Below are 24,699 nucleotides of genomic sequence, written 5' to 3'. Positions count from 1 at the left end.
CAGAGCTTGAAACGATCTGCACAGAAGAATGGGAGAAACTCCCCAAATACAAGTGTGCCAATCTTGTAGCGTCATACCCAAGAAGACTCAAGAATATAATGCTGCCAAAGGTGCTTAAAAAAGTACTGAGTAAAGGATCTGAATACTTATGTAAATGTAAAATTTAATTTCTACAAACCAGTTATTGTTTTGTCATTATGGGGTATTGTGTGTAGATTTGAGGGAAGAAAACTTTCATCAATTTTATAATAAGGCTGTAACCTAACGAAATGTGGAAAAGGTCAAGGGGTCTGAATACTTTCCAAGGGCACTGAAGTTGTAGATAGAATGATAAAGTGCCTGAGAATATTGTCAAGTGTAATTTTGTGAGATTTGTTATAGACCAAATTCACAATAATGTTCTGCTGTTGTATATCAAATATTTGTCAATGCAATTTATACAAATGTCCCTGAGTTTTTGCTTAATAGCTTATTTTAATAAGTCTCTAGCCCTCAGCATACTTTAGGATGATACATATTCCCAACCACTACTACCCAATTCCTATTTTATTTCGGTAATGGTACATGCTTTATTTATTTTAATGCTTTATTTTAAAATAATCTCTTCAATATTGTTTCTGATTTATTAAAACAATTATATTCGAATTTAATGTTTGAAATAGCTCATTTTTATTTTAAGGAATCTATATAAGTTTTGTTAAGATATATGCTTGTCAAAGATTAAAACAAGGCTAGATGGGCCCAAGTCTACCTTAACATCCTTCAAGAAAGTGGAAATTCAAAAGCAGAAAATAATTTAGTAGAGGGCTAGGGAATAAATGGGGGCAAAATAAAGTATTTGTACAATATGAACTTAAGACTCTCATGGAGAAGCAAAACATTCCAACATCCCTACCAACCTCACTTCAAAATAAAGCCTCTCAATGCAGAAACTGCAGTTGAGAGACGCAAAATGTGCTCTCTATAAAGAATATTATTGCATACAACATCAGTTAACTTTGTACTTCTGTTAAAATCTAAAACCTGACAAAGGCACTTGGGAACATAATAAAGTATTGTTTACCAAGATATTTGCTATATTTTGTCCTAATAGATATTAGGAAACATATAATGGCCGTCTTTGGACAAAGAGTACGTACAGTACATACAATATGAAAGAGGTGCCTTTTCAATACGGATGCATTACTGACACTAACCGTTGAAAAGTTTGGGGTCACTTAGAAATGTCCTTGTTTTTGAAAGAAAAGCACATTTTGTTGTCCATTAAAATAACATTAAATTGATCAGAAATACAGTGTAGATATTGTTAATGTTGTAAATGACTATTGTAGCTGGAAATGGCTGATTTTTTAAATGGAATATCTACATACAGCAGTTCCTCCATTAAAAGCTGCGTCATACTGTGGCACACCTTGCGTGCTGCCGCAGCATTCTGTCATTTAATTCTCTGCCAAGTTATTGCTAGTTTGACCACCAGAGGGCATCTTTGAGAAGCATTTGATAGTATTACGTATTGGCATTAGCAGAGAATTTTTAATATTTTTTGTAATAACATAGTATATGGGGTTGATTTTACAATCTACAATAGATACTGTAGTTAACATGGGAAAGTGCCTAATTCCTTACATAACAAAGAGCAGGCCATGTCGGTACTACAGAATGCGGGGCAGGTGGGAGACCGGGGTCCCCCGTTTGGGAGGAAGGAGAAGGCTGTCCTGGTAAATAGGATTTTTTTCTTAACTGATTCCATATGTGCTATTTTATAATTGTGATGTCTTCACTATTATTCAGAATGTAGAAAATCGTAAAAATATTGAAGAATCCTTGAATGAGTAGGTGTGTCCAAACTTTTGACTGGTACTTGCTTAACTAATTTGATTAATATTATGGGGTTTTGAAAAACAAAAAACCCTCTGTTAGGATGGAATGGAAAATATGGGGCTTTACAGCTTTACAGATGTCCGGCAGTATAGTACTGGGCTTTTTAGCTAAATAATCCCTGTCATGCTTGTCTCAGAGCAGCAGAAAGAGCGCTAAAATAGTTCAATATGCTCTTTAAATGAATAAGACCTACACCATTTTTAACAGTTTATCTAAGAAATTTAAAATTTAATGATTTGACTCTCCATCTATAATTACATTTAGAGGATTGGAGGACTCTATATCATCCTGTTAGGGATAGGGGGCAGCATTTTCACTTTGGATGAATTGCGTGCCCATAGTGAACTGCATCCTACTCTGTCCTAGATTGCTAATATATGCATATTATTATTACTATTGGATAGAAAACACTCTGACATTTCTAAAACTGTTTGAATTATGTCTGTGAGTATAACTGAACTCAAAGGGCAGGCAAACTTCCAAACAGGAAGTAGAAATTCTGGGGCTGGTTGATTTTCAACTCCTCGCCTATTCACATCCAAATAAGATATGGATCTACCCGCACATCCTACTCCTTCCTTCAGCATTCAGTAGAACGTGGAATGGAGCCTCTGGTGTGAACTTTGACAGAATGAGAGGTGAATGAGTCACTGTTTTAGATTATTGCATGGGATGCTTTTTTCGTAACATTTTTTAAAATCTGACAGTGGTTGCATTAAGAACCAGTGTATCTTTAATTATACGTAAAAACATGTATCTTTCGTCGAAGTTTATGATGAGTATTTCTGTTATCTGATGTAGCTCTCTGTAATTACTCCTGATATTTTGGAGGCATTTCTGAACATGCCGTCAATGTAAACCGATATTTGTGGATATAAATATGCATATTATCGAACAAAACATAAATGCATTGTGTAACATGATGTCATATGAGTGTCATCTGATGGAGATTATCAAACGTTAGTGGTTAATTTGATCTCTAATTCTGCGTTTGTGACTATATCTGGCTGGGGAAAATGGCTGTGTTTTTTTTTTATTTGGTGGTGATCTAACATAAATATATGTTGTGTTTTCGCTCTAAAACATTTTAAAAATCGGACATGATGGATAGATTAACAAGATGTTTATCTTTCATTTGCTGTATTGGACTTGTTAATGTGTGAAAGTTAAATATTTCAAAAAAATATTTTTGAATTTCCCGCGCCACCTTTTCAGCTGAATGGGGGGGTGTTCCTTTTGAGGGACTCCTAGCCATAACAAGGGGCATTTTCCTTACATTTAGGCGATTGTAGGACTCTATATTAATATCTAAAGGGACATTTTCCGTTAGGATCCGTGAGAATATCTGAGAATATCTAATAAAATTCTAAATGAATTAATACTAATACATCGCATTGTTTAAAAGTAACAACATTTTGGAGATTTCGTTTTCATTGAACCTTTTTGGGATATGGGGCAGCATTTTCATTTTTTTTTATGCTGTTAGCTCAGTACTGAGACAACAGTAGCAGTGGGCCAGCCAAAGCCATGGGTTCTGACCTCAATCATGTACAATGAATAATTACTAAGATACCCAGTATTCAGCCCGGCCTGGTCAGGCTCGACTCCAGTGGGGAAACAATCTTTAGACCGTATCCATTTAACTTCACTAGGGCATTCGGAATTTTGGATGAAAAGCGTGCCCAGATTAACCTGCCTGCTACTCAGCCATAAAAGCTAGAATATGCATATAATTAGTATATTTGGATAGGAAACACTCTAAAAAAATCTGACACAGTGGTTGCATTAAGGAGAAGTTTATCTAAACTTCCATGTATAATAGTCGTATCTTTCTCAATGTGTATTATTAGCATTTCTGTAAATTGATGTGGCTCTCTGCAATATCACCGCATGTTTTAGAACTACTGAACATAATGCGCCAATGTAAACTCAGATTTTTTTTATATAAATATGAACTTTATCAAACAAAACATACATGTATTGTGTAACATGAAGTCCTATGAGTGTCATCTGATGAAGATCATCGAAGGTTAGTGATTAATTCTATCTCTATTTCTGCTTTTTGTGACTCCTCTCTTTGGCTGGAAAAAATGGCTTGGTGGTGACCTAACATAATCACTTGTGGTGCTTTTGCTGTAAATCCTTTTTGAAATCAGACACTGTGGCTGGATTAATGGGAATTGTATCTTTAAAATGGTGTAAAATACTTATATGCTTGAGGAATTTTAATTATGAGGTTTTAGTTGTTTTGAATTTGGCGCGGGGTGGGGGGGGGGTGGGGGGGTTCCGCTAGTCCTAGACAGGTTAATAAAGCTAGGGGGCAGAGTTTTCACTTTTGGATAAATAGCGTGCCCAATTTCATCTTCCTGCTACTCATGCCAACAATATAAGATATGCATATTATTCATAGATTTGGATAGAAAACACTCTGAAGTTTCTAAAACTGTTTGAATGATGTCTGTGAGTATAACAGAACTTATGTAGCAGGCAAAACCCCAAGGACTAACTGTTCAGATTGTTTTTTCCCCCTCTCTGTTTACTACATTGTCTTTGCCATTGGATATTTAATAGGAACCCATTTTCAGTTCCTACCGCTTCCACACGATGTCGCCAGTCTTTGGAATATGGTTGAGGTTATTCCTTTGTTCTATGAAGAAGTAGGCCAACTCGGAACTGGGGACACTTTTATGAGTTGCGCAAGACGTGAACAGCAGTGCTGGTTTGTTTTCGTTCCTGTATTGAATACAGATTGCCCCGTCTACAATTTGATCGATTATTAACGTTTAAAAATACCTAACATTGTATTACAAAAGTAGTTTGAAATACAATACTATACTTTTGGCAAAGTTTATAGGCAACTTTTGAAATATTTTATAGTGACGTTGCGTTTTTGTAAGCTGTCTTTTTCTGGATCAAACGCGCTATATATGGTCGGAATTAATCGAACAAAAGGACCAATTGTGATGTTTATGAGACATATTGGAGTGCCAACAAAAGAAGCCCGTCAAAGGTAATGCATATTTTATATTTTATTTCAGCATTTTGTGTAGCGCCTGCTATGCTATAGCTCCTTTGTTTATTGCTGGTGCAGATGGGTGCAGGCTATCAGATAATAGCTTCTTATGCTTTCACCGAAAAGCATTTTTAAAATCTGACATGTTGGCTGGATTCACAATGAGTGTAGCTTTAATTGAGTATCTTACATGTGTGATTTAATGAACGTTTGAATTTTATAGCATTTTATTTGAATCTCGCGCTTTGCATTTCCCCTGGCAATTGGCCAGTTGAAACGCTAACGTCTCCCCTATCCATAAGAGGTTTTAACCTAGAGTTAGTGAGAAAAAGGCAATTCTTGATATTGGGGTGAGACATTCTCACTGATTTGTAAATAAAGCCAGTTATTCAGAATTATTTATTTCTTGAGAAACCTAACTTGATTATTTAGCAGACATCACTTGCTTATATTCAGTCATCACATATCTTAAGAATATCATGAAATATTTGAAGATGCTCATTTCTTCATGCTTGTCTCGGAGCAGCGTGAAACGGTGCTGAAATAGACGGCCACAGCGGGAAGGCTTTGTATTCTGTGCCCATTCATGGTATCTCTCTTCGGTTACACATCCTTGGAATAGCAGAACAGCATAACGGTCCGGGTGGCCCTTGCTGTGCCTGGTGAGCAGTTGGTCAAGTATTGTTGTCAGAAGAAGAATGAAAATGTCTGCCTGTTGGAGGTGGAGTTCCAGAGGTGTGCATGACATGGATTGCGACTCCATCTCGTTCGTTTTCAACGCGTGAGTGAGTCAATGACTATTCAAGCCATTGACTCACTGATCGATCGGCAAAGGCAATCTGTAATCTGCGGGCATCACGGCACGGTAAGTAATGTTGTGTGTGTATATATATATATATATATATATACACTGTTCAAAAAAATAAAGGGAACACTAAAATAAAACATCCTAGATCTGAATGAATGAAATATTCTTATTAAATACTTTTTTCTTTACACAGTTGAATGTGCTGACAACAAAATCACACAAAAATAATCAATGGAAATCAAATGTATCAACCCATGGAGGATCTGGATTTGGAGTCACACTCAAAATTAAAGTTGAAAACCACACTACAGGCTGATCCAACATTGATGTAATGTCCTTAAAACAAGTCAAAATGAGGCTCAGTAGTGTGTGTGGCCTCCACGTTCCTGTATGACCTCCCTACAACGCCTGGGCATGCTCCTGATGAGGAGCAACTCTTGGACAGTCTGTGGTGCAGCGTGGCGTTGGTGGATGGAGCGAGACATGATGTCCCAGATGTGCTCAATTGGATTCAGGTCTGAGGAACGGGCGGGCCAGTCCATAGCATCAATGCCTTCCTCTTGCAGGAACTGCTGACACACTCCAGCCACTTGAGGTCTAGCATTGTCTTGCATTAGGAGGAACCCAGGGCCAACCGCACCAGCATATGGTCTCACAAGGGGTCTGAGGATCTCATCTCGGTACCTAATGGCAGTCAGGCTACTTCTGGCGAGCACATGGAGGGCTCTGTGGCCCCCCAAAGAAATGCCACCCCACACCATGACTGACCCACCACCAAACCGCTCATGCTGGAGGATGTTGCAGGCAGCAGAACGTTCTCCACGGCGTCTCCAGACTGTCACGTCTGTCACATGTGCTCAGTGTGAACCTGCTTTCATCTGTGAAGAGCACAGGGCACCAGTGGCGAATTTGCCAATCTTGGTGTTCTCTGGCAAATGCCAAACGTCCTGCACGGTGTTGGGCTGTAAAGCACAACCCCCACCTGTGGACGTCGAGCCCTCATACCACCCTCATGGAGTCGGTTTCAGACCATTTGAGCAGACACATGCACATTTGTGGCCTGCTGGAGGTAGACTCCGTTTCATGCTACCACTAGAGTGAAAGCACCGCTAGCATTCAAAAGTGACCAAAACATCAGCCAGGAAGCATAGGAACTGAGAAGTGGTCTGTGTTCCCCACCTGCAGAACCACTCCTTTATTGGGGGTTACTTGCTAATTGCCTATAATTTCCACCTGTTGACTATTCCATTTGCACAACAGCATGTGAAATTTATTGTCAATCAGTGTTGCTTCCTAAGTGGACAATTTGATTTCACAGAAGTGTGATTGACTTGGAGTTACATTGTGTTGTTTAAGTGTTCCCTTTATTTTCTTGAGCAATGTATATATTTTTAATTCTCAGAACATTAACCATGTGTGTTCGCTTGTTTTGTACTGTTCTGTAGTTTTGACCCAATGATTCGTCTGACAAACAAAGGACTTTGCGTCCTGCAGGCCCAGGCATGGATCAAAGCTGGCGAGACATTCAATTACGTCATCTTCACAGATGAATCAACCGTGGCCCTTGAGCAATTTGCTCAGAATTGGAAAAATTTGAAGAAAAAAAGGGAAAAAAGGAAGAATATCAAGAAGATTAACAAAAGCATAAAAATGTGATGAAGAAATGCTGTTTTGAGTTAGAAAAGTAATACTTTAGAATACTTAAGCATCGAATACATTGCAAGTTGAGCTATTTTCACAACAGTAGCCGGGCTGTAAAAAGGCTATTGTCCTGCTAATAGGAATCATTTGCATTATGGGCTACATTCTTTATTGTAACCACAATGTCACACATAATTTGTTTCTACCTTTCCAATTACTTCTAGAGTTTGGGATTTACAAATGTGCGTTTTTAATTATTAGTTACATTGTTTAACTTCGAACATGCAGACTTTTTTCTTTAAATTATTGTTTTAATGTAGGATGCTACATTTTTGACCAGTTGCAATTGTAAGTAGGCCTAATAAAAAAAAATCCTACTTCTATTAGGCTGTTAAGCCTCATAGCCTACCTCAGCCAGTTCAGTTATTTGATATAAGTCTGGGTTCTGAAGAAATAGACTGCAATTAAGACCTCTTGTTGTTTTGTAAAGTCAAATTCAAAAGGCACTTGCACATCTGAGCTATCTTTTTTGCTGGTGCATGGCAACAGCCGGATAAGATGAGGAAAAGAGGAAGAAACCCGCACACTGCGCTTGATCGTGTCACTGATCTTTAATACGCCTTATGTATCGGCCTCACGGCCTTCCTCAGAGCTTTTGTGAGTGTTTTAAATTAGCACCCTTATGTAGACCTAGCCACACCCACATCCAATCCACGCATCGAAAGGAGTTGGAGGCGAAGGAAAACAAATAAGTGCTACCAAATATAACAATATGCATATAATAAATATGCAAATAAAGTGTGTACATAAAACATATTAAACAGGTCTGTAAAACCACAATGAGGACATTGACCTTCCAAGCAAGTTTTCATAAATCATTGGGTACAGTGTAAGAAAAACGTCAGTGTAATCTGAAATAGGGGCATAATTCATGTTCAAATTTACAACATAACATACATAGGCATTTCATCATTAAGACCTTTAGCAAATAATGTCTGGGAGTGAGAAAATCTAAAAACATTCTGGATGATTTTCTTTTGTGGCTGGCAGTTGGCATGGATGAATTTATCTCGGAAATAAAACATGCCAGTGTTTCTTGACCGCATCTCCCACTTTTCGCGAGTATATGTAGTTGTGAACATTACAGAGTGTTCTTTAGTTTTAGCAGGTCTTCTTTGTAGCAGTTCATGTCTTGTTTTCCCCAATTCCAAATTAAGAGTTTCATCCACACATTGTGGAGAATAGCCTCTTCTTCAAAACCTATTGCGCATATCCGCTGCTTTTTCGAGATAGTCCTGAAAATGATTTGTTGCAAGTTGGGGAGGAGGAGGTTTCACACCTAGCTCAAGTTGGGGAGGAGGGGGTTTCACACCTAGCTCAGGTGGGGAGGGGGGGGTTCACACCTAGCTCAGCTGTTAGACAATTCTTTAGTAAAGGTTGAATAGTCTATTGTTCAGCTAATAGCCCATCCTGCTATGCTTGTGAAAAACAAATAATAATACACTGCTCAAAAAATAAAGGGAACACTAAAATAACACATCCTAGATCTGAATTAATGAAATATTCTTATTAAATACTTTGTCCTTTACATAGTTGAATGTGCTGACAACAAAATCACATAACAATTATCAATGGAAATCAAATTGATCAACCCATGGAGGTCTGTAGATAGACAGATACAAATGATTTGTTGGGGGGTTGGATGGGCTAATTGCTCAGCTATTAGGTCATTCTTTAGTAAAGGTTGAATAGTCTATTGTTCAGATAATAGCTCATCCTGCTACGCTTGTGAAAAACTAAAAATAATACTTTTTTCCCTTTCCACGTTAAAGATTCCAATTGATAAAGTGTTTTTAGCCACAATCGGCCTCAACCCCAATAAATACATTTGGGCACAGTCGATAGTGTGCTGGACTTCGGGCTAGAATGTTGAGGGTTCAAAAACTGTTCTCTGCTTGCTATAATGAATGAGTTTGATACACCTGGTATTGGATATGGCTGAAAAAAAACTTGATAAATAACGATTTTCGTAAATTAACTTTATGACAAAAACATATGCACAATCGTTTGTCTCTACATTAACTGTTAGAGATAGGGGGCAGTATTTCCCCTTTGGATGAATTGCGTGCCCATAGTGAACTGCATAAAAATCTGTCCTAAATTGCTAATATATGCATATTATAATTACTATTGGATAGAAAACACTCTGAAGTTTCTAAAAACCGTTTGAATTATGTCTGTGAGTATAACAGAACTCACAGGGCAGGCAATCTTCCAAACTAGTTTTGAAATCCTGAAAGTTGGGGCAACTTTGACGTCATCGCCCCCTCCCTTCCCAACAAGTTATGGATCTGGAAACACTTCCTATGTCTTCCACTAGATGTCCTCATTCAGTAGAAAGTGTAATGGAGCATTTGCTGTGAACTTTGACCTAATGGGAAGGAAAGTACTAAGTGTCACAAAAGATTTCCATGTGCTTGAAGGCGCGTATGTGTTCGAGTGCTTCGTCTGTTCCAATCAGCCCCAGATGAACTTGAATGGCCCGGTTGGAATGCTATTCGATCTGCATGATCATAACATCCTGAAGATTGATTCTTAGTTTGACCAGTTTCGTCGACCTGTAATATGTCATTTGGAAGTTTTGATGCAAAGTTTCCTGGACCAGAAGTAATTTTTTGGGCATTTGAGCTGAAAGTGGTAGCAAATGCTGCTACATGGACACTAGAATTGAACATTATGAAACAAAACGATTTATTGTTGAACTAGGACTCCTTGCACTACATTCTGATGGAAGATCATCAAAGGTAAGGGAATATTTATGTTGTAATTTTGTATTTCTGTTGACTCCAACATAGCGGAGAAATATTGTTATGTCTGAGCGCCGTCTCAGATTATTGCAATGTTAGGCTTTTTCCGTAACGTTCAAACAAATGTGACACAGCGGTTGCATTAAGAACCAGTATATATTTTTAATTATATGTCGAACATGTATCTTTAGTCAAAGTTTATGATGAGTATTTCTGTTATCTGGCGTAGCTTTCTACAATTCCTCTGGACATTTTGGAGAATTTTCTGAACATGGCGTCAATGTAAACCGAGATTTATGGATATAAAATGCATATTATCGAACAAAACATAAATGTACTGTGTAACATGTCATATGACTGTCATCTGATGAAGATTTTCAAGAGGTTAGTGAAAGATTTTTTTAAAAATCCTGCTTTTGTCATTTTATCTTTTGTTAGACAAAATGGCTACGTTTTTTCTTTGTTTTGGTGGTGGTCTAACATAAATATATGTTGTGTTTTCGCCGTAAAACATTTAAAAAATCTGACACGCTGGGTAGATGAACAAGGTGTTTATCTTTCATTTTAGGTATTGGACTTGTTAATGTGTGGAGGTTAAATATATATCGTTCCCATTTTAAACAAGATATTTTGTCACGAAAAGATGCTCGACTATGCATATAATTGACAGCTTTGGAAAGAAAACACTCTGACATTTCCAAAACTGAGTGAGTGCCACAGAACTAATGCTACAGGCGAAACCAAGATGAAACTTCAAACAGGAAGTGAGCCAGATTTTTGAGGCGCTGTGTTCCAATGTCTCCTTATATGGCTGTGAATGCACCAGGAACGAGCCTACACTTTCTGTCGTTTCCCCAAGGTTTCTGCAGCATTGTGACGTATTTGTAGGCATATCATTGGAAGATTGACCATAAGAGACTACATTTACCAGGTGTCCGCCTGGTGTCCTCCGTCGAAATTGGTGCGTAATCTCCAGCTGCATGTATTTTCCCATGTGATTCAGAGGAGAAACCAAACTGCCAGAAATGACTTATCATCAAATAGATATGTGAAAAACACCTTGAGGATTGATTCTAAACAACGTTTGCCATGTTTCTGTCGATATTATGGAGTTAATTTGGAAAAAAGTTTGGCGTTTTGATGACTGAATTTTCATTTTTTTTTCTCAGCCAAACGTGATGAACAAAACGGAGCGATTTCTCCTACACAAATAATCTTTTTGGAAAAACGGAACATTTGCTATCTAACTGAGAGTCTCCTCATTGAAAACATCCGAAGTTCTTCAAAGGTAAATGATTTTATTTGAATGCTTTTCTTGTTTTTGTGAAAATGTTGCCTGCTGAATGCTAGGCTTAATGCTATGCTAGCTACCAATACTCTTACACAAATGCTTGTTTTGCTATGGTTGAAAAGCATATTTTGAAAATCTGAGATGACAGTGTTGTTAACAAAAGGCTAAGCTTGAGAGCCAATATATTTATTTCATTTAATTTGTGATTTTCATGAATAGTTAACGTTGCGTTATGCTAATGAGCTTGAGGCTATACTTAAGATCCCGGATACGGGATTGCTCGTCGAAACAGGTTAACTAACATATTCCTCTCAATTGTAATTTTTTAGCTTGACTCGTTATAACGTTATAACTACATACACTTGCTTCCTGTAATGTTTTGTCAGTCATCTTTGTTTAAGTCACCAGGGACTGGTGGCCCGCGTCAAATTCATCATTAGAATCACTCGATATGATTGGTCATATAAAAGCTTTGGGACCAAAATGCAAAATGAGTGCTCTAACTCCCCCTTGTGGTAGTCTGGAGCAATGAAGCCGTGACGTACCTCTAAGTCCCGTGGTGTAAGCTCGCAACTTTTAAAGGAGGAACCACTCTTGGCGTACAGAGACCCATTATCAGCAACCATCACTCCTGTGTTCCAATGGCACGTTGTGTTAGCTAATCCAAGTTTATCATTTTAAAAGGCTAATTGACCATTAGAAAAACCTTTTGCAATTATGTTAGCACAGCTGAAAACTGCAGTTCTGATTGAAGAAGCAATAAAACTGGCCTTATTTAGACTAGTTGAGCATCTGACCAGAAACAAAGACCTTTCTTCTGAGAAACAAAAGCCTCACACGTCCTCAACTGGCACCTTCATTAAATAGTACCCTCAAAACACCAGTCTCAACGTCAACATTAAAGAGGCGTCTCCGGGATGCTGGTCTTCTAGGCAGAGTTGCAAAGAAAAACAATGTCTACACTGTATTTCTGATCAAATTGATGTTATTTTAAGGGACAGAAAATGTGCTTTTCTTTACAAAAACAAGGACATTTCTAAGTGACCCCAAACTTTTGAACGGTAGTGGATATGCATGACAAGTGCAATATTCTACAAGCATTAGATGCAATATGCTTTGTACTTTGTATAAGTGTGTGGCCATGTTGAAATGTGAGTTTTGCAGGCAACCTCTCCAGGAACATATCCCATAATATTTTTACTGATAAAGCACTCAATTGAGGAGAAACAGCTAGACCAGTCTGGTCTATATTATGGGATATGTTCCTGGAGAGGTATATCATAAAATTTCCCAAATTTGGACATAGTAGAAATATACTACATTATGAGCAAATTCATTAAAAAAAATAATACTTTAAAATGGAAAAAAACAGCATAAAAACAAATAGATGCCCTAGTTGCAATACATACATGTGGCCCTTTTTTTCAATCGTTATAATAATTATGTTTCAGATTTATTGATTATCGTTCTTTATGACTTTAGTTAAATGGTCACTAATAATGGCCAAGTTTGTCTATGTTTCTCTTAGAAAGGAAAATGCTTGTATCTAGGGTTGCAACAATCTGGTAACTTTCCACAAATGTACAAGTTTTTCCAGAAATCCAGGTTGGAGGATTCCCATATTTGCTGCATATTCCCTCCTGAATCCAGGAATATCCCATCTGGGATTTCTGGGAAACCTGGGAATTTTGTGGAAAGTTTCACGAATTTTGCAACCCTTGGGTCCCAAGTAGCTAAGTGGCATCATATCATGTGTACAAGCCGTGCCTGGAAAAGCCTGGTCAAGCTGGCTAACTTCCTCCATGGTCTCACGTGCCCAGATCAGCCAGTCTTTGGCTGCCCTGGCTGGCCTGGGCCTAGGGATGGGGTCAGGGTGCAGCTCATACCGAGGTGTGCAGGCAAATGAATACGGAGGCACATGCAAATGCGTTCTAGCTTCCGTCCAATCGCCGGAAGGGGTTCCAGTTGGGGGTCAACACAAAACCAAAGAAGGGACGGATCTGGGACAGATCTGACACCCTACCGGATAGTCAGTGAAATGCACTGCCACTGACTTCCATTTATTAACACAATTGGACTTTGACTTCATTTTGAAAACAATCTATGTTACCAATGTAATTTGATCGTAAAATTAAGGTAACTTGATGCAAAGAGAGGTGGAAAGAAAGAACAAAGATAGTGCAGCTTACAAGTCATGCATTGCGATGGACACAGTGCTGTGACGGAGGCAAACACGATAAAAACAGATAGATACGCATGACAGGGCACCAATCCAACACAGTACAGTATCAACAGCAAGGTGTGGTCATGGTCTTACCGATGCGGTCCAGGCGGTCGATGGCTACAGTCTCGAAGGCACGGCGCATCATGGGGTACTCCTCCAACACCTCGTTGAAGTGATCCACAGAGAGGGAGAAGAGACGGCAGTAAGTGTCGGCACGAACGCTGGCCGTGCGTCTCCCCTTCGTCAGCAGACAAATCTCTGTAGAGAAAATACAATATGCACAATTAGACAATATAATAATTAGACAATAAGCGAAATTCATACTTTTTGATGTCACTGAAATAATGCACTGTTTCTGTTTGCTCATGAAAGAAAGATATATACCCACACTTTCGAACACTCCTGCAGTTTTATTGTGCAAGAAGACCTTGTATCTTATATTTCTTTAATTACTACTGGATGTGTGTACACTACTTATAAACTCTTTCTGTTTGGTGTCTATGCTGACTAAGGCTTCATGGCTAAAATGCGTTCCGTTGTCAGTCACCTTTGTTTGTTAGAACTGGAAATCTCTGATAGACACACAGGGAGGGAGGAACCAATGGACTGAGTAATTACAGCCATAACAAAGACCAGCTCTAACCTAATCTGGGGTGTGCAACCTCCAACATTGGACAGATTACCATATAAATGAAGAATGAGCAGTTTCCAAGGTACAGCTGGATCTGGTGGCATGATAACCTAATGTGCATGTCAATAAAATGTCAATAAAATGATGGTCGCTGCGTTGTAACTAGAGCTATGCAGAGTCAATTCATCATGTTGTCACTTTGAGCTGATGAGTCGGAAAAATCACTATGTACTGCTGGTTGCTGATACTGCTAGTGTTGAGTATGTACAGTACATACTGTATACAGTATAGACACAGTGGCCAGGATTAACCTCTTGAGCTTATGGCTCAATACTGCCCCCGTTGGAGGAAGTGCGTGCCCATAGTAAACTGAAAATATTTTTTTCCAAAATTGCTAATATATGCATATAATAATAATTATTGAATAGAAAACACTCTAAAGTTTCTAAAACCGTTTAAATTATGTCTGTATGTAAAGCAGAACTCTCAGGGCAGCCTTTCTCCCAAACTCTCTCTTGTCAAGAGAAAAGTTGGGTCAACTTTGACGTCATCGCCCCCACCCTTCCCAGGCAGCTACCGATCTGGGAACAGTATGTATTTGTTCAGCGCGATGTCTGCTTTCAATTGGCACGTTCATTGTTTGAATTTCGCGCTCCCTCATCCTTTGGCGGGCGAAAATGCCCGGTTCACTCTCACATACATGCACTCTATTGCGCGCGGCCGATTTGGGGAACGTTCTTTTCCAATAGACACCAGTTGAAGCCGGTTCGTTTGTTTGCGATTATCATTGTTTTACATGATAAAAACATCATTTTGCTCGATTCTGCACTTAGTTTGACCAGTTTAGTCGACATATAATATGTAATTTTGAAGTTTGATTGCGCAAGAGTGCGGGACCAGAAGGAGCAGAAGTTATTTTGGGTGCATTTCAGCTGAAGCTGTTAGCATATGCTAATACAAAGACGCACAACTTGAAACCAAACGATGTATTGGGTAAGTATGACTCCTTCTACGTCTTCTGATCGAAGAACATCAAAGGTAAGGGAATATTTATGTGGTTATTTTGGGTTTCTGTGGACTCCAAACGTAGAGGAGACACTGCTAATATCTGAGCGCCAACTCATAGCATAGACTAGTGAACGAATTCTGTAACGTTAAAAATAAATGTAACACAGCGGTTGTATTAAGAAGAAGTGTATCTTTGTAACTATATGTAGAACATGTATATTTAGTCATGTTTATTGCTTGTTATCTGACGTTATCTGTCCGAGCTATCATAATTTCTCCGGACATTTTGAGTAGCATTTTTGAAATGTCGTCATTGTAAACAGAGATTTATGGATATTAATGGCATATTATTGAAAAAAAAAAAAAAAAAAATGTACTGTGTAACATGTAATATTACTGTCATCTGATGAAGATTTTCAAAAGGTTAGTGAATTATTTATTTTTTAATCCTACTTTTAAATTTTATATTTTCTGGGACAAAATGGCCGCCGTTTGCCTTTTGTTTCGGTGGTGGTCTAATATAAATGTGTGCTATGTTTTCGCCGTAAAACATTTTAGAAATCTGACTTGCTGGGTAGATGAACAAGGTGTTTATCTTTCATTTGAGCTATTGGACTTGTGTAGGTGTGGAGGTTAAATATGTCTAAGAATATTTTTTCACATTTTGTGTTATGCTAATGAGCTTGAGCCGTAGTCACGATCCCGGATCCGGGATGGGTAGCATCAAGAGGTTAAAACAAAGACAGATTACAACCTGATGAACTGTGATTGAACTTTGAAGATGATTTCTTCCTGAGCCGACATCCACAGCAATTGCAGCGATCATGATCTCAGTGATCATCAGGGCAACTGCTTTTAAAATCTATAGCTGTGCACAGGTATAGTTAATATTTGATGGATTGAATCCTGGCCTCATTGCTTGACTTGGATTGGAATAGGTGCTAGTATTAATTTGGGTGCTGTTGATATACAGGTGCAGGAACTCTGCAACACTTTCCAGCTTATATTCTATAAGAGGAAAAGGAGCTCAAGGAGTAAAATATTTGAGGTGCTGGTTCTCAGCTCCCCTCAGCTTGGCCTGTATGTAGCGAGCGTAGTCCCAATACTTTTGCTTCCTATCGAAGTGGTAGACAGTACCTAACCAGACCTTCAGTACCTACCCAGATGACATGTACAATATGTTAGCCACTGGGACCTAATGTGCTAGACTTGCTTCCCTAATTCCAAGACCAATCACTCTGCCCTTGGACATGTTACATGTCCAAGGACATGTCCTTTCAGGAAAGGTAATTATCAACCCTGCTACTGTGGGGTCAGACCATCCAAACAGACCTATCAGAAAAGAGGGTCACTGGGAAAGTAAACCTTGCACATCTTGTCCCCAGGGGCTAGCTGATGTTAGCTGATGCTAGGGTGTTGCAGGAATTAAATTCCTCTGTTTTAATACCCAATTAAAATCAAACACTCTGTCAATTCATAAGGATTTGTATGACCCTTATTTGTATAAAATTGATAGAGCCCAGTCTTAAAGTCAACCAGCAGCTTTTATTCACGAGAGTACTGCTCATTACACATTTTACCACAGGTTATAAACTGAAAATGACGTCAGCGTTTTCTAAACTGTTCCGTCTCTTCTTGACACTGGTACAGAGGCTGTATAGTTCTCAAGCCTTCCCACATCGTCCAGAGCCAAAGTCAGCCTGTGTAGATAAGCATTCTAGCCAGTCTGGCAATATAGTTCATTCATTTCTACCAAGGAACAGACAGTCATTGTTCTAATTCTTGATTATATTTACACACATTATATTCAGTACTAGGATTAAAAAGAAAATTCATACATATACAGTAACATAATAGTATTCTGATTAGTACATATACAGTAACATAATAGTATTCTGATTAGTCAGTCCTGATTGAAATGTATACATAATTAGTCATCATTGATAAAAATTCCCTTAACATAGGGTTACTATTTATTGATAGTGTATAGACAAACATGTCCATATGCTGCAATATTTTCTTTAGAGCAGAACAGTGAGTCATATTAGCAGCACAGTGAATAAAAAGAGGTATGATTTATTAAAGGAAAATGCCCTTGACATTCACAGCCTAGATGTCCTTTGTGAAAAGTGTTAGCTGCTAGAGTAGCCCGCAGGATATGAAAACAGAACGCTCAAGCTGCGAGTGTGAACAAGGTGTTAGTGCTCTTACAATGGAAAAATCTCCTCATAAATGCAATCTATGTTGGCACAGAGAGACTCCATGGGGTGCAACATGACAGGAGGCGGCCACACTAGATGTGTCTGAAATGGCACCCTGTTCTCTATGTAGTGCCTATAGGGTTCTTGTCAGAAGTAATGCACTGCATAGGAAATGCCATTTGGGACACAGCCAGAGCCAAACTGCCACACTGTCACACCGTCCCCCCTCTGTACTCATAACCTCTTCACTCTAATTACTTCCTTACCATCCCAGTCCAAGAGAAAGTATACTATTCATAGAGAAAGAGAGAGACAAAAAATAATGAGCTAGCAATAACAAATACACAGCAGCTAAGAGCAGATATAGAGTTGGTTGTATTTGGGGTTAATTGTATTACTTTACAGTTTGTGGCTGGCGGCACAGAGGAAAGGAGGAAGGTTAGCTGTTAGCCACCTGAGTGGGTGAGCAAAGAGAAGGTGTTTCTGTCACTCTCACAAATGAGTGGAAAATCGGTTAGCTTATCTCTCCTGTCCTGTATCTCCTTCAGGGAAAACAGTGTGGGAACAGAGCCCAGGCATCCAGCCTTGTTGCAAAGTCTTCTTGATGACAAGCAGACCTGGGTTCAAATAATATTCATAGTATTTGAACCCAGATCTGTTGTGGGAATGAGGAAGACTAGTCATCTGGACAACCAGGCCTCGAAGTGTGAGGCCTAGGAGAGTGTGACTCACCGGTTAGTACCGCTCCACATGATCTGATGTGTCTCTTCATCGCCCCTTCCTGTCATATGCCATCACCATTGACCCCTGGGGTACCCTGGGTAATTTGCCATTACTTCATGTGTCATACATCTCATTTCCCCATGGACCCAAGAGCTGGGCTATGTTATGATTTTGATAATGTGGTTAAGTGGAGGGGAAGTAGTGAGTCTCCTGACTAATGCTAATCATATATAGTAATGATATTCAATATCCAGTGGCACTGGGTGCAGCTAGCCGAGCATTGCCGGTTATGGCCTGGTCCAATGGCCGCTATATTATGATGCTGATAGTTTGGTTCAGTGGAGGGGAAGTAAGGAGTTTCCTGACTGGACCAGCTGCTCCCAAGTTAGAGCTCATCTCTTAATGCCATACTCATGCAAAGACAAACAGACGAGGTAAAAATATCACCCCCACCAGATGGGCAGCTGGCCGGAAAAGGGGCCTGGTTTCAGCAGAACATGGTAGAATGACTGGCTACACACACACACACGAGCAGCACACACACACACACACACACACACACACACACACACACACACACTTTGTGCATCAAAAGAAGTGGAAGCTTCGTTTAATTTAAATTAGATTTCCCATTCATTTGGGGGCTTACAGTGCCACCACCACACACATCAAGTTCAAACTAAACAGAGTTCACTGTTGACACCCCTGAAATTCCCTATATAGTGCATTACATTTGACAAGAGCCTTATGGGCCTTGGTCAAAAGTAGTACCCTATATGGAGAATAGGGTGTCATTTGGGACGTTATCAAAAAGTGCAGAGCTGAAGCAGTACACTACAGTACAATCTCTAGATGGAGCTGCTAATTGCACCCTCGCTGTGACCCATTCTGATTAGAGCCTTAATTTGCTCATGTCATAATACAGTTCAAGTCAGAAGTTTACATACACCTTAGCCAAATACATTTAAACTCAGTTTTTCACAATTCCTGACATTTAATCCAAGTAAAAATTCACCACTTTATTTTAAGAATGTGAAATGAGAATGATTTATCTAATATTTTATTTCTTTCATCACAATCCCAGTGGGCCAGAAGTTTACAAACACTCAATCAGAATTTGGTAGCATTGTCTTTAAATTGTTTAACTTGGGTCAAACATTTCCCACAGTAAGTTGGGAGAATTTTGGCCCATTCCTCCTGATAGATTCAGGTTTGTAGGCCTCCTTGTTCGCAGACGCTTTTTCAGTTCTGCCCACATATTTTCTATAGGATTGAGGTCAGGGCTTTGTGATGGCCACTCCAATACCTTTACTTTGTCCTCAAGCCATTCTGCCACAACTTTGGAAGTATGCTTGGGGTCATTGTCCATTTGGAAGACCCATTTGTGACCAAGATTTAACTTCCTGACTGATGTCTTGAGATGTTGCTTCAATATATCCACATATTTTACTACCTTAAGTGCACCAGTCCCTCCTGCAGCAAAGCACCCCAACAACATGATGCTGCCACCCCCGTGCTTCATGGTTGGGATGGTGTTCTTCGGCTTGCAAGCCTCCCCCTTTTTCCTCCAAACATAACAATGGTCAATGTGGCCAAACAGTTCTATTTTCGTTTCATCAGACCAGAGGACATTTCTCCAAAATGTACGATCTTTGCCCCATGTGCAGTTGCAAACTGTAGTCTGGCTTTTTAATGGCAGATTTGGAGCAGGGGCTTCTTACTTGCTGAGCGGCCTTTCAGGTTATGTCAATAAAGGACTAGTTTTACTGTGGAAATAGATACTTTTGTACCTGTTTTCTCCAGCATCTTCACAAGGTCCTTTGCTGTTGTTCTGGGATTGATTTGCAGTTTTGACACCAAAGTACATTCATCTCTAGGAGACAGAACGTGTCTCCTTCCTGAGCGACTGCGTGGTCCCATGTGTTTATACTTGCATATTATTGTTTGTACAGATGAATGTGGTATTTGGAAATTGCTCCCAAGGATGAACCAGACTTGTGGAGGTCTACAATTTTCGTGGCTGATTTATTTAGATTTTCCAATTATGCCAAGCAAAGAGGCACTGAGTTTGAAGGTAGGCCTTGAAATACATCCACAGGTACACCTCCAATTGACTCAAATGATGTCAATTAGCCTATCAGAAGCTTCTAAAGCCAATTTTCCAAGCTGTTTAAAGGCACAGTCAATTTAGTGTATGTAAACTTCTGACCCACTGGAATTGTGATACAGTGAATTATAAGTGAAATAATCTGTCTGTAAACAATTGTTGGAAAAATGACTTGTGTCATGCACAAAGTAGATGTCCTAACCAACTTGCGAAAACTATAGTTTGTTAACAAGAAATTTGTGGAGTGGTTGAAAAACGAGTTTTAATGACTCCAACCTAAGTGTATGTAAAATTCCGACTTCAACTGTATGTCATAACAGCTGACATAACTTGTCATAATATGATCATAACACTGTTTTGACATATGTGTTATTTTATGGCTGGTTATTACACCTACATAAGTGTCAAACCCCACATTTATTCAAATTTGTGTTTTCCCTGCCAAGAAGTTTCCTTTCATTTGAACATTTATTTATTAAATAATTTGTTTAGTTGTAATGAATTCTTTAGTCATGTTTTTTTCATAATTTTTCATCATAGAAAATACACTTTATGACACTGTCATGAAGCATTATGACCATCCTCTGTCACTTTACTTAGACTAAGAAAATACACTTCATGACACTGTCATGAAGCATTATGACCATCAAAGTCATATATGCCAGATAGAACTATCAGATACATTGCCATCTTGTCCTCCTCCTGAAATCTGCTCCTGCATTCATCCCAGTCATCAGCAACAGAGCATTGGGGTAGGTGGATGTCTGACATCAATGTGTGCGCAATTACAATGTAATATTACCTCTTGAAGCTAGGGGGCACAATTTTTATTTTTGGAAAAATAACGTTCCCAAAGTGAACGGCCTATTTCTCAGGACAAGATGCTAGGATATGCATATAATTAACAGTTTAGGATAGAAAACACTCTAAAGTTTCCAAAACTGTAAAAATATTGTCTGTGAGTATAACAGAACTGATATTGCAGGCGAAAGCCTGAGAAAAATCCAATCAGGAAGTGACTCTTATTTTGAAAGCTCTGTGTTCCTATGCATCCCTATTGACCATTGAACGGGATATCAACCAGATTCCTTTTTCTATGGCTTCCCTAAGGTGTCTACAGCCTTTAAACATAGTTTCAGGCCTTTATTTTGAAGAATGAGCGTGAATGACCACATTGTAAGAGTAAATGGATAGATGGGGGCTCTCAGAGTGATTCTTGCTGGTCCTAGTGAAAAGCCAACTGTCCCGGTTGATATACACTGCTCAAAAAAATAAAGGGAACACTTAAACAACACAATGTAACTCCAAGTCAATCACACTTCTGTGAAATCAAACTGTCCACTTAGGAAGCAACACTGATTGACAATACATTTCACATGCTGTTGTGCAAATGGAATAGAAAACAGGTGGAAATTATAGGCAATTAGCAAGACACCCCCAATAAAGGAGTGGTTCTGCAGGTGGAGACCACAGACCACTTCTCAGTTACTATGCTTCCTGGCTGATGTTTTGGTCACTTTTGAATGCTGGCGGTGCTTTCACTCTAGTGGTAGCATGATACGGAGTCTAAATCGCACACAAGTGGCTCAGGTAGTGCAGCTCATCCAGGATGACACATCAATGCGAGCTGTGGCAAGAAGGTTTGCTGTGTCTGTCAGCGTAGTGTCCAGAGCATGGAGGCGCTACCAGGAGACAGGCCAGTACATCAGGAGACGTGGAGGAGGCCGTAGGAGGGCAACACCCCTGCAGCAGGACCGCTACCTCCGCCTTTGTGCAAGGAGGAGCAGGAGGAGCACTGCCAGAGCCTTGCCTAATGACCTCCAGCAGGCCACAAATGTTTATGTGTCTGCTCAAACGGTCAGAAACAGACTCCATGAGGGTGGTATGAGGGCCCGACGTCCACAGGTGGGGGTTGTGCTTACAGCCCAACACCGTGCAGGACGTTTTTCATTTGCCAGAGAACACCAAGATTGGCAAATTCGCCACTGGCGCCCTGTGTTCTTCACAGATGAAAGCAGGTTCACACTGAGCACATGTGACAGACGTGAAAGTGTCTGGAGACGCCGTGGAGAATGTTCTGCTGCCTGCAACATCCTCCAGCATGAGCGGTTTGGCGGTGGGTCAGTCATGGTGTGGGGTGGCATTTCTTTGGGGGTCCGCACAGCCCTCCATGTGCTCGCCAGAGGTAGCCTGACTGCCATTAGGTACCGAGATGAGATCCTCAGATTCCTTGTGAGACCATATGCTGGTGCGGTTGGCCCTGGGTTCCTCCTAATGCAAGACAATACTAGACCTCATGTGGCTGGACTGTGTCAGCAGTTCCTGCAAGAGGAAGGCATTGATGCTATGGACTGGCCCGCCCGTTCCCCAGACCTGAATCAAACGGGCACATCTGGGACATCATGTCTCGCTCCATCCACCAACGCCACGTTGCACCACAGACTGTCCAGGAGTTGGCGGATGCTTTAGTCCAGGTCTGGGAGGAGATCCCTCAGGAGACCATCCGCCACCTCATCAGGAGCATGCCCAGGCGTTGTAGGGAGGTCATACAGGCACGCGGAGGCCACACACGGTACTGAGCCTCATTTTGACTTGTTTTAAGGACATTACATCAAAGTTGGATCAGCCTGTAGTGTGGTTTTCCACTTTAATTTTGAGTGTTACTCCAAATCCAGACCTCCATGGGTTGATACATTTGATTTGCATTGATCATTTTTGTGTGATTTTGTTGTCAGCACATTCAACTATGTAAAGAAAAAAGTAGTTAATAAGAATATTTCATTCATTCAGATCTAGGATGTGTTATTTTAGTGTTCCCTTTATTTTTTTGAGCAGTGTATTATCAAATAGATATTTGAAAAACACCTTGAGGCTTGATTATAAAAAACGTTTGCCATGTTTCTGGATATAATTTGGAATTTTTGTCTGCGTTGTCGTGACCGCTATTTCCGGTGGATTCCTGGGCATAACGCACCAAACTAATGGAGGTATTTGGATATAAAAATATCTTTATGGAACAAAAGGAACATTTGCTGTCTAACTGGGAGTCCCGTGAGTGAAAACATCCGAAGATCATCAAAGGTAAATGGTTAATTTAATTGCTTTTCTGATTTTCGTGACCAAGCTTCCTGATGCTAAGTGGAAATAATGCTATGCTAGGCTTTCGATAAACTTACACAAACGCTTGTGTTGCTTTCGCTGTAAAGCATCATTTTCAAAATCTGAGTCGACAGGGTGATTAACAAAACGCTAAGTTGTGTTTCAAAATATTTCACTTGTGATTTCATGAATATGAATATGTTCTAGTAATATTTTTTGACTGTTGCGCTATGCTATTCAGCGGTTGCTTATGACAATTCTCCCAGAGCCGGGAGGGGTAGTTCTAACAAGGTACATTTCAAAAGATTTTATATATCATAAACATACTGTTACCACGTAGGCTATGGTGTAATGGAATGTTTTGTCTTGTGTGGTAGGTTTTGAGGGTTTTGATACTTATGTAGGAGTCATAACCAGCTATTGAATAACGTAGTACAGTATATGTCACAACAGGTCTAAATAAGTGTCATGAAAGTGTTATGACCATTTTATAATAGGATGTGACAAGTTATGTCAGTGGTTCTGAAATATGACATGTTTATGAATGTGTCATAACTTGTTATAATGCTGGGTGTCAGGTAAAGTGTTACAGTTTCACGGGTCCACTATGCTCTAATCAGATCCAGCCCTGTCTACAGTATTGTTTTGTGCTGTGTCAGGACTGGACAAGTCTGACTGTGCCCACGGAACATAATGACATGAAAGCTGAATGAATTCAGAGAATTTATATTTGTCAATGATTTATTTTAATACAATACAATACATTTGTGTATCTAACATGCATCAAATGCACGGTATGGTACTGTTTTTGATTGCTTCGCTGTTTTTACCTGGTTTCAATTCAATTCGATGTTTGGACTAAATAATCGGATGTGAGGTTATTCGGACAGCAGGGGAGTTTGAATGAAAAAATCGTCCACTCATGAATTTCTTGATTCACATCGTTCTTCCCAGGCAGGCCATATCTATCTGGAAGATTACATGATTGCATGCCACACAGCCAGAAGATATACTTAGAATCTTAAGTTGTCTTTCCGTGGGAAGGGGGTTTGAACTTGGATCAAATGAAAAATGAAATGTCCCTCTAAAAATAGTTAGCCTGCTTCTCTCTCTTTTGCACAACAAGGAGACATCCCAGAAAATTTAGCAATGTAAAAAACTGCCTTTTAAATGGATAGTTTAATGGAAAAATATTTGATGATTTGTATAATGTTCTAACAGGATGGGTGAATTACTCCCTCAATTACGCAGAAGGAATATTCCCT

At 39.5% G+C, this 24,699-nt stretch overlaps 1 protein-coding gene across 1 annotated transcript in view; it reads right to left on the bottom strand.

The window, feature by feature from the left end:
• LOC112219712 (potassium/sodium hyperpolarization-activated cyclic nucleotide-gated channel 1) overlaps window positions 1-24,699 on the bottom strand; it is a 173,469-nt gene that overhangs the window by 15,562 nt on the left and 133,208 nt on the right. Inside the window, exon 7 of the mRNA XM_024381224.2 lies at window positions 13,759-13,923. Coding sequence (XP_024236992.2) covers window positions 13,759-13,923 — 165 coding nt within the window. The remainder of the gene's footprint in view (window positions 1-13,758; window positions 13,924-24,699) is intronic.

The sequence above is a fragment of the Oncorhynchus tshawytscha genome, linkage group LG20 (assembly GCF_018296145.1).
Source record: "Oncorhynchus tshawytscha isolate Ot180627B linkage group LG20, Otsh_v2.0, whole genome shotgun sequence".
Classification (NCBI taxonomy): Eukaryota; Metazoa; Chordata; class Actinopteri; order Salmoniformes; family Salmonidae; genus Oncorhynchus; species Oncorhynchus tshawytscha.
The sequence above is the reverse complement of the archived record's forward strand: the minus strand, read 5'-3'. Positions and strand labels throughout refer to the sequence as shown.